Genomic DNA, 11,837 nt, shown 5'->3' on the forward strand with positions numbered 1-11,837 from the left:
TCGGATCGCGAAACGGACAACGCGGAAAAGGACCGGATGCAAGTTTTGAAAAACATGATGATGCAATGCATATGATGACATGGCAAAGTGCAACACGCAAGCAAAAGACATGGAAACGGCGACGAATAACTGGCGGACACCTGGCGCATCAAATCCGGGGCGTTACAGCTAGGTACGACATTATGTCATTATATATATCCTAGCTAGGTGGTTGTTAGGGTGCTTTCGGGTTTGCGAGGCAGGTGCCACCAAAGTTATGCATTGTGTATTCAAAGTTTTAAACATCCCCAATATTCGTACATATATTTGGCCACTTCCAGGTGGTTCTTGACTTCTGCCCCTCTCATCGATCTTCAATGACGCGCCCAACCGTGGGCCCGCGGGGTCAAAGTTGTGCATTGGAATTTTGAACATCACATACCACCCTTTTCACTCATATATATTTGGGCCACATGCTGGTGTGGCTGTCTTTTGACCCTCCCTAACGTTATTTTTTGCTGCAAAGACTCTGATGATCATCAATGGACACGGGGTATAATATCTAAACCATGTGCGATACAAGTGTGATGTGAATCACCACGACCGCGCAAGCGCGAGCAAATTAAGGTGGAGGTACTGGCTAAACCGTGTGCGATGCAAGTGCGCTGAAATCACCACGACCGTGCAAGCGCGAGCAAAGGGTGGAGGTACTGGCTCAACCGTGTGCGATGCAAGTGCGCTGAAATCACCACGACCACGCAAGCGCGAGCAAAGGGTGGAGGTACTGGCTTAACCGTGTGCGATGCAAGTGTGCTGTAAAACCACCACCTGTGGAAGCTAAAGGCGGGTAAGTTTATTTGGAAATTAGGACGAACCGTGTGCGATAGACCAGCTAGCTAGAAATATAAAAAACAAACTACCCGCCTTGAGCGTTGCAAAAATCAGCGGATCCGCACCACTTTTCCTTATTATCATACACACATATTGTTATTAGACCGTGCGCGATCTTGGGCACTCCCGCCCCGCATCAATTCCTTTACCCAAATTTTAGTAGTCGTCGTACTTCAACCGTGGCCCACACTCCTCCAGCACCGACCTTATAGTAAAGTTTTAGTAGCCGAGGCATTTGAACCGTCGCCCTCCCTCGTCCACCACCATCTCCACCCACCATTACTAAAAATTTCAATAGCCGCGGGGTATCCTCAAACACCACCCCCTCCACAGTCCCCCACCCGCCCCCCTCCCCCCTTTGAACCCTAGCTCACGGCCGCCGCCGCCAACCCTGCCGGTCTGCCCGTTCCTCCTAGCTTAGATAATAAAGTTCAGGTTATCCAGCGATTCCCATACCGTCGCCCCACTCCCCTGAGTTTTTAGATGAGGCCTGCGGTGTCCCTCCCCGCCAGATCCACATCCCCTGCTCCAGAATGTCGCAGCCTAAGCTCGACCACGTATCCCGGGGAGCCCGACGAGCGTTCGGCCAAGAAGAGGTTTATCATGGCCTCTCCGACGGACGTTGGCGAGGTGGCCGCTGTTCGCCCCGACCTATCGATCCCGGAGCAACACGTCGCCGCGGAAGCCGGCGAAGACGTTGACTACGTTGCCATGCCGAAGGCTTCATGTCAGCAGGCTAGCGTATTACTGTATCTCGGGAAAGATGGCTATGACATCAAGCTCGTCCACACCGACGGCTTCACGCGGGCCATGTCACAGGTTAAGTGGTCCATCCCTAACCCCTCTGGTTCAACCGCTGTCGATCTCTTTGACGGCATTGCCGCTGATCCCCTCCGCCAAGCGGTCAAGAATTTGTGAGCTTATACGCCATCGAACCCATTTTGTCACTTCTGAAGGACATGTTCTACGGCGGCGGCTTGGGATCCTCAATTGCCAAGTCAGATCTCATCGACCACGACCATGACCATGAGGAGGGCACCCACGAAGGTTCTTCCAAGGTGAAACAGCCCATCTGTGACATCAGAGAGCGCACCATGGGTCTGTGCTCTTCCAACTGGAAGGATCCCGTCCGTGAAATGTGAGGCAACATTCTATCAGCAAATATTACCTTTTCTAGCTTGCCAACCCGTACCCTTTGTTGTAGTAGCATTTGCCGTGCGGTGCTTTAACTGTGCCGTGTTTAATTATTTCAGTTATGCAAAAATGTATTGTTCAATAGGTCTATGTGATGTTTAAGTATGAATTGTCCACTTTAGTTTCACGAATGGCTATATTTGGTTGTTTATAGTGAGTAGATGCCTTGTTTATCTGTATTTTGTTGTTAGGTTGGTTGGTGTGAGCATTTTTTCAATTATCGAGCAGATGCCTTGTTTATATGTATTTGGTTCTTAGTTTGGTTGCAGTGAGTATTTGTCCAGTTATCAAGCAGATGCCTTGTTTATCTGTATTTGGTTGTTAGGTTGCTTTTTTAGCATTTGTCCAGTTATCAAGCAGATGCCTTGTTTATCTGTATTTGGTTGTTAGGTTGCTTTTTTAGCATTTCTCCAGTTATCAAGCAGATGCCTTGTTTATCTTTATCTGTTTGTTAGGTTGGTTGCAGTGAGCATTTGTCCAGTTTTCAAGCATATGCCCTGTTTATCTGTATTTGCTTGTTAGGTTGGTTGCAGTGAGACTCTGTCCAGTTTTCAATGGCTATATTTGGTTGTTATACTAGTCATTTATGCCTTATTTATTTCAGTCATTCACAATGTGTGGTTCATTATGTGCAAGTCGGAACTGTGCTGCTCGACTACATCAATACCAGTTTGAACGGCTATATTTGGTTCCAGTTATTCCTGGTGTAGTTAACACATGCCCTTTATTTCAGTTTTACACATTTATCCAGTGTGATGTTTAAGCATTACCTACGTTCTATTCATTTTCAACAATACCAGTTTGAATTGCAATACTTGATGGCTGTTAAGCCTGTTGTCGGTAACATTGCCTTCCATTTTATATCTGCTTTAACAGCACGCTGAAACCAACACATTCAAGCTATCATTTGGAGATGATGTTGTTTACCTTTGCTATATTTGTTTGGTGTTAATATTGTTGTACTTATCATGCCTTTCCACTACTTATGTAGGACAACAACGGGAGTGGCCACCATTTTCCGCCGAGGTTAGCTTCATCCCTCGGCTTGTACTCCCCTCGTCGTTCCATAATTTAGTGTATATAGATCCAGGCCTGGACACTAGTTAGCTTCTAATATTGACTTGTTGCTTGTAGGTACATATGCCCTTGGCAAGGGTCCACGCATCGACCCTTTTTGCGTATGGGGCAATGAGATATTGATGAACAAGCATCAAGTGAGGAAACTGATAAGGATTATTAGCAAAAATATACGAATGGTGGCAAGCAAATTATTTGTTTATGCTCTATCCAACACAACAGTGAGTTGTAGGATGGTAACTACAAACTCTACAGCCTTCTCTTTTTACTGCCCATAATGAGTTATTAGACAACAATGTCTGAATCTTTTTCGTTCCCAGTGGTTCCCGAAGCAGTTCACTCAAGATTACCTCGCAAAGTACATGATTGGTGGACACACAATGAAGGTTAAAGTATTTCATCCAGACTACAATGAGCATCGAGAAGTCCTAATGAAGACAGTGAAGGATGGACGGGCAGCCATCACAAGGGGTTGGCCTAGAGTCGTGCGCGCCTTACGCATGGAGGAGGGCACAATATGGGCATTCCGCTTCACCTTCGCCAGCAACCAGAATGTCTTTCGCCTCTCTCTTTACAGTCTTTAGTACAACTGTGGTTCATCATTGTTTACTTGGTGCTTCTGTAGTTCTTCAGTATATGTACCTGTGCATTGAATTATGGATTCGTGGTTGAACATATATTTGTAATAAACATGGTTGGATATGAAATAAGTGATTACCTACTTTCAAATTCATAACATGTGATTTTTAAATTAGGGATTAATTGGATTAATTATGGACTAAATAGGGATTACACTGCACACGGTTTGCGAAAGTGAAACGTCTACGATATACGTAGAGATCAGAAACGTTTCTAGGATCCACTACGTGTGCGATCAATCTCCACTGCACACACGACTTTCTCTTGAAAACTGTTTGCGTTAGGTCACCTTGCGCAAACGTTTATCACATAAAAAGTGTGTGTGATGGACAGCCTTTGCCACACAGTTTCTTTCTACGCACCATGTGTGATGCATTCAATAACGCAAACGATAAAATTATTAATATCGTGTGCAATGGCAACGCTATCACAAACGATTTAACGGGAAAAATTGTGTGAGGTACCTGTGAACGGAAATGTTTCCCTTGGAGCGACTATGTGGGATGTACATACGAACGGAAACGTTTAGCGGGGACTGACTGTCTGCGATGTACTTGTGACCGGAAACAATTTTGCTGTATAATTATATATTTTTTAGCTGTATTGTACGTATTTTCGTATTTGAGCGCTCGTCGGTCGCACACGACCTCATTTTGCCGAACATGTGTGCCAGGAGGGCATATCCCCAACGGTTTCTAGGTCGTGTGGGAAGGACCCCCTATCGCCCACACTCACTTGGTGACGGTTCCAGATGCCGTCGCGGAAAGGGGTTAAAAACCGTTTGTTTAGGACCGACGCGCACCAGTGTGTATTTCTTCAATAGGAGTTAAAATTTTAACATCCTCAGCTTTAATACCTTTTTCTTTCATAGCTTTCTTTACCTCTTGCATATCTTCAGGACTGAGATATAATATACCCCTCTACTTCGGAGTGGGTTTAGCCGGTGGTTCAGGAAGAGTCCAATCATCATAATTTTTCAATATGTTATTCAATAATTCCTCAGCTTGTCCAACAGTTCGTTCCCTAAAAAGATAACCAGCACAACTATCTAGGAAGTCCCTAGAAGCATCGGTTAGTCCATTGTAGAAGATATCAAGTATTTCATTTTTCTTAAGAGGATGATCAGGCAAAGCATTAAGTAACTGGCAAAGCCTCCCCCAAGCTTGTTTGAGACTCTCTTCTTTAGTTTGCACAAAGTTAAATATTTCCTGTAGGGCAGCTTGTTTCTTATGAGCAGGAAAATATTTTTTAGAGAAGTAATAAATCATATCCTGGGGACTACGCACACAACCAGGAGTAAGAGTATTGTACCAAGCTTTAGCATCACCCTTTAATGAGAAAGGAAATAATTTGAGAATAAAGTAATAGCGAGTTTTCTCATCATGAGTAAAAAGGGTGGCTATGTCATTCAACTTAGTAAGATGTGCCACAACAGTTTCAGTTTGATAACCATGGAAAGGATCAGATTCAACCAAAGTAATTAACTGTGGGTCGCAGAGAATTCATAATCCTTATCATCAATAAAAATAGGTGAAGTAGCAAACTTAGGATCACATTTCATTCTAGCATTCAGAGATTTTTCTTTATACTTGCATAGTAATTTCTCTAGATCATCTCTATCCCTACAAGAAAGAATATCTCTAGTTGTCTCCTCATTCATAACATAACCTTCCGATACCTTAGGCAATTCCTATCTAGGAAGGCTAGCTCTAGCAGGTTTTTCAGGATTTTCAGTTTCACGCTCATCATCAGATTCAACAACATCATGTTGTATTACCCTAGCAATTTGTTCATCAAGGAATTCACCAAGTGGCACATCATCATTATCAAGCAAGGTACTAGCATCATCATAAGCATTATCCATAGCAGAAGTAGCATCATCAATAACTTGCGACATATTAGAATTGATAGCATGTGGTGGTGTTGCAAGTTTATTCATAAGAGAAGGTGAATCTAAAGAATAACTGGATGGCAGTTCTTTACCTCCCCTCGTCTTAGAGGGGTAAATCTTAGTCTTAGGATCCTTCAGATTCTTCATAGTGATAAATTGATAATAATCCCAAGTGACTCAACAAATATAGCTATGCTCTCCGGCAACAGCGCCAGAAAAAAGTCTTGATAACCCACAAGTATAGGGGATCGCAACAGTTTTCGAGGGTAGAGTATTCAACCCAAATTTATAGATTCGACACAAGGGGAGCCAAAGAATATTTGAAGGTATTAGTAGCTGAGTTGTCAATTCAACCACACCTGGGGATTAATTATCTGCAGCAAAGTGATCAGTAGCAAAGTAGTATGATAGTTTTGATAATAGTGACAGCAGCAATGGTAACAGTAACAGTGATAGTAGTAATTTTGTAGCAAGTGTAACAGTGATGATAGCAGTAGTAACTTAGCAGAAACAATATAAGATAAATTCGTAGGCATTGGATCGGTGACTTGTTGGATGATATTCATCATGTGACAGTTATAACCTAGGGCGATACGGCACTAGCTCCACTCGTCAATATAATGTAGGCATGTATTCCGTAAATAGTCATACGTGCTTATGGAAAGAACTTGCATGACATCTTTTGTCCTACCCTCCTGTGGCAGCGGGGTCCATATTGGAAACTCAGGGATATTAAGGCCTCCTTTTAATAGAGAACCGGAACAAAGCATTAACACATAGTGAATACATGAACTCCTCAAACTACGGTCATCACCAGGAGTGGTCCCGACTATTGTCACTCCGGGGTTGCCGAATCATAACACGTAGTAGGTGACTATAACTTGCAAGATCGGATCTAAAACAAGGATATCATGATGATAACATAAACGGTTCATATATGAGTTCATGGCACCCGGGCCCAATGTGAAAAGCATTAAGCATAGCAAAGTCATAGCAACATCAATCTTAGAACATAGTGGATACTAGGGATCAAGCCCTAACAAACTAACTCGATTACATGATGAATCTCCTCCAACTCCTCACCGACCAGTGAGCCTACGAAGGAATTACTCACTCCCGGTGGGGAGCATCATGGAATTGGAGATGGAGAAGGGTTGGTGATGATGATGAACGAAGATCCCCCTCTCCGGAGCCCCAAACGGACTCAAGATCTGGTCTCCCGATGAAGAACAGGAGGTGACGGCGGCTCCGTCTCGTGGATCGTGATAATTCTCTCCCTGATTTTTTCTGGAAAAATAGGATTTTGTAGCATCGGTTTCAGGGTCTGCGGGACCACCAGGTGGGGGTAACCCACGTGGGCGCGCTAGGAGAGGGGGGGCCCTGGTGGGTTGTGCCCACCCAGGGGCCCCTCTCCGGTAGGTCTTGGCTCCAGAAATTCTTATATATCATATAAAAATTCCTCGCAAAGTTTCGTTCCATTCCGAGAACTTTTATTTCTGCACAAAAACAACACCATGGTAGTTCTGCTGAAAACAGCGTCGGTCCGGGGTTAGTTTCATTAAAATCTTGCAAATTAGAGTCCAAAACAAGAGGAAAAGCGTTAGGAAAAGTAGATACGTTGGAGACGTATCAACAATCAAGCCACTAGTGGACATTCACTCTTTCTTCAGGAGGACGGTGACCTTTTTCTGTTAAACTCACGACTTGCCTTGCAAAATACATACTTACAGAGGAACAAACGTCTGAAGTGGCATTCACGGCATAAATGAGGGACCGTCTTCGAGTGAATATGACGGAGCTTGCAAATGTGAAAAACTACATGTGTGCGGAATTTTCGGTCAGGATCGTGTCATGCGCCACGAGCCAAGAGAAGAATTGACATTTTGGTTACATTTGGACGGTCCAAATTTTGCTAGCGAGGAAAGGAGATGCTCCCCGAGACCGTATATGGTATGACAAAGCCACCGTGTATGAACCAGAAGATGACTCCAGCGAAGTGGAAAGATGAATGTCACGTAAGCCCAATCGAAGGTCACATAAGCAAGCGATGTGCTATAAAGTGTACATGTTTTGGAGAGCCCAAAAATTTCTTGCTCATAAAGATGGCTTAGAGGTTCATCCATCCAAGCATCCACCGATCATGCCAAAAGAGGCATTTGGCTCTGTTGCCCATGGTGATGGCAGTGCAGGCTCAGGACATGTCCATGCCCGTCTTCGAGAAGGCACCACTGTGCCACGCCATAGTTGGGACTGGTGAAGGTGCATCTATGGCCCTCTAGTGTGGTTTACTGGTTAATGAAAACAGTTGGACCAGTGTGTTACCAAGTGTAAGCATGTGTATAGTTCCAAAAGCAATGGTTTATCAAAACAAAAGTTGATGTGGAACAAAGACTTAAAGTGAGAAGGCTATCCCCGCAAAAAAAGTTAGAAGGTTAGATATAATTTCCTAGTCATTTGAGTGGTTCAAGAATCACATTGAGTATATGAAAAATCGTACTATAAAGAGGGGTTAGGATATCAACAATGGATGGATCTTATTGTTGCTCAAATAAGATCCTACTGAGATTCAAACCAACGGCACAAACTCAGTACTTTTGAGTGTTTCAAGTCTAATTCACGCCGCACAACAAAACATTTTCGTGGAGCTACCACACACAAAAACAGAAAAAGCAAGCAGTCAACAAACCCAGATCCAGAATGCAAAGTCGGCAATACCAAACCAAAACTTGGTAGTGTCGACGAAGCGCTAGACTGAGCAACTAAGAAGAGAAAGGCTTCTTGGAGGCACTGACATGAGAACCCGACAGTTCCGACTTTCAAAGCGCAACAAGGGCAACCCCAAACTACTAGGTTCCCTACCTCCCAACATAGAGGTCATTCTCACAATAGTACCAGCTTTAAGCCGTTAGTACCACTATTGAAGCTCTACTAGGTTGAAGCTCGCTCAATAAAACCACTGCCACTAGAGACGAAAAGCGTGATCAAAATTGTGAAAATCAAGGATGTCAGAGCCCCCCTAACTCTTTCGCCCAGTGGAAGTGTCGCCATATCTTGTCAATTCTTTTTAGTTCCCACTTAGGCATTCGAAAGACCAAAAATTGGTAGGTCACCATGGACGATAGGGTTGTTATAAGAGGGTTTCGTCCTCACCTGCTGGACAGATTGAATATCTACGACAAAAAAGGAAGGACCATCGACGAGGTAACAGATAAGATACACTTTTTCCAAAAAGGTAGAAAACGAGGGAGTGCCCCCGGCCTTTGTATCAACTGATGCACACAACCATCACCAGTTCTCTAGTACTCTCTCGGTTCAGAAATAAGAGCCTCAACTTTAGTACAAAGTTGTACTAATGTTGAGACACTTATTTTGGGATTGAGTGAGTATTACATAAGAAATGGGGCCATCGCTATTGCAACTCAGTTTAGTGACATTAAAAAGGGCTCATACTTCATACAAGTGGGGAACACTATTATTACAAATTTGAAGATTAGAAAATGATACCAATCAATAAGGAGATTTGTAGCTTATACATAATTGACGGAATCAACGACAAATACAGTCTTTAACAATTAAAATAAGCTTTAGTTCTAGCACACGACTTGTCACGCACCATAGTTCAGCAAAGCACCTGCTTCTTCTTAAGATGATTGGTTCCACCCACCGTAGTTTTCCTCGGGTTGATCCTGATCACGAGCCTCCTGTGAACAGAGAAAAACATTTCGCGGAAATGTAAGTATTGAGATCAGAAGGACCAGCTTGTTCATCTTCATAAAAATGGAAAGCATTTCAGGCCGGTGTAAGCCCACCGTTGACATGTCAAAAAAAAAAGGAAAACATTGAAGAAGCATAAAAGAAGACTGGGTGAGTCTACACAAACTAGAAGTTGAATAGAAGTTGAAGGGCTAAAAGATGGTACTTCCTCCGATCCATATTACTTGTCGCTCAAACGGATGTATCTATGGAGGGAGTAGAAGAATTACAGCTAACTGTGTGGTGGTGATCAGTTTATCATATGTGTTAACAGCGAATAAGGCCCTACAAGCTTGCATATACAGTTACTAATGCAGACATTTAGTTAGTCACAGAGAAACAGAGGACACGGTAAAGTGAAACGGGTTTAGTCCCTGAACATGAATGTGAGACAGCTACCTCCGGAGTGAACGTCAGACCGATTTTGATTTCTCCACGGTACTCTTCGTCTTTGACAACATTGTAAACAGTTGGTGGGATGCTTCCTTCAGTGTACACTCCATCCAATGGGATCCTGCAAGAATCAAATACTCAGCTGTAGTGGATGATGCAATCTGCGATCATTCAGTTTTGCATCCCGCGATGCAGCGACATCAATCGAAATGCAAACTGCAAGTGTTTCAGAAACAGATTTCACCAAACATTTGAGCCAGTTTTATGTAAGACCGCCAGCCCCACAACTAACTCAAAGGAACACTCTGACACAAGACCAAAATTGCTACTCCTAGCTCATTTCGACTTACGTTGCTTCACCAACGCTGTCGTCGTCCGTGCCACCATCACTGTCCAGAAGCTTGATGACGAGCTCGGTTGCATTCTCAGAGACGGTGAACACAAAGGTTTCGTTCCACTCAGGATCACTTCCCTTTCCTGCATGCATCGAGTGAAGTCAAGTTACACCCCGCAAAAAAAAAGTGAAGTCAAGTTACATCTCATAAGGAAGTCAATAGCACACATGCACAGCAGCATTGAGATGCATGATGCTGCTTTTAACATGTCTTGATGAATTCCACTTTTCCTCATGGAAGGGCCACGGTTGATTCGGCCTATCGCAAACGGGGTGGGAAAATAAGATGGGTTAACTACTTAACGTGCTTTTAGCGCATTGGTTGCTGCCATTCTAAATCGATCTGCGTTCTTATTATGATCGTCTAGATTTTCCTGCTGTTCAAGTGTCCAGACATTACTGACATGGCAAAACGCATGACAGACTCAAGCGTCAAGCCTGATAGCTTCTAGCAGCACGTGGAAGCTAGGGCTCATTCAGCACCAGTGCTCGTTTTTTTCTTTGTGAAGGACCACAAGGACCAGATTTCACTATCGTTAAGATGTCGTTTAGAACACTACTAGTGAAGGAAAGCGTTGATCGATAAATTGAAGAGGTATATATAAGGTTTCCTATGTACTGTATGTATCAACAAGAAATTTGTAAGCTAACGAAGAGATTTACCTGAGGCGACGGTGCTCTTCTGCTCCTGCGAGGTGCATTTTAGAACCGCGTACGGGTCCATGTTGCCTGCAGAAAACAATTCGCAGCCACGGAACTCGTCAGCGAGAATCGATCCCATCCATTAGAGACCAGCAGAAAGCGAAACCACAAGCGACTCGAGAATATTGCGCCGATCTGGCTGATCGACAGGCCATCACCGAGCTACTTCGAGCGGGGGACGGGAAAGCAGAGCAGAACTCGATGGGGGGAGTCAGAGGCCGAAGGTAGCTTACAGAGGTAGTCGGTGTTCTCGAGGGCCTTGGCTCCGACGAGCAGCACCTCCAGCGTCCCCTGCGCCATCTTCTCTCCCGGCCTGATCTCGCCTTCCTCTCCTGCTCGCTCGATCAGGAATTATATGCTGATGAGCAGGCAGCACGACTGAAGGTCGAGACTAATCGCTGTAGATCCGATCCGAGCCCCGGGGCGCCGCTGTATGTATAGGACTAGGAGTTGAAAAATGGAAGGCTCGGCCGCGTCTTCCTCGCGCCTCCCCCACGTCGCATCACATGGACCCGGTGTGTGGTAGGGCATAGGCAGCTTGCCAACTTGTATAAGGCAGGTCAAGTACTGCGGCGCGCGCCAATTGTGGGAGGGGGCGGTGGCTTCTTCCGCCGGTTTCGCGCGTGTCTGCCCGTAGGCCGGCCGTGCCGATTGGATGATTAGGGAGCGAGAGGACGGGCTTCACGCGCCCAGTCTGTCACCGTTCGTGTGATCGTGCAGGTGCAGTGTAGTTGCATCATCCATGGACGGTGGCCGTCCGGGGCCACAACTGCATTTTTTTTAGAGGCCACGAACGCTATATATCGCCCGTTGCAATCCCTAGCGTAGCGTTTCCTCACTAGGGACCGTGGACCGGCCGGCCCATTATAAATCGAGCGAGAAAACTGCCAGGGCCGGTTTTACAAGGTTCCTAAGCGGTTTCTG

General features: G+C 44.8%; 1 protein-coding gene across 1 annotated transcript; it reads right to left on the bottom strand.

Annotated features, from left to right (window-relative positions):
• Positions 1-9,081: 9,081 nt before the first annotated feature.
• Positions 9,082-11,609, bottom strand: LOC109732100 (elicitor-responsive protein 3). The gene is made up of 5 exons (XM_020291297.4): positions 11,147-11,609; positions 10,875-10,940; positions 10,168-10,294; positions 9,824-9,938; positions 9,082-9,372 (listed from the first exon to the last, which is right to left on the bottom strand). The coding sequence occupies exons 1-5, from the start codon at positions 11,211-11,213 to the stop codon at positions 9,313-9,315; spliced, it is 435 nt and encodes a 144-aa protein (XP_020146886.1). The 5' UTR covers positions 11,214-11,609; the 3' UTR covers positions 9,082-9,312.
• Between the last annotated feature and the right edge of the window lie 228 nt (positions 11,610-11,837).

The sequence above is a fragment of the Aegilops tauschii genome, chromosome 2, assembly GCF_002575655.3.
Source record: "Aegilops tauschii subsp. strangulata cultivar AL8/78 chromosome 2, Aet v6.0, whole genome shotgun sequence".
Classification (NCBI taxonomy): Eukaryota; Viridiplantae; Streptophyta; class Magnoliopsida; order Poales; family Poaceae; genus Aegilops; species Aegilops tauschii.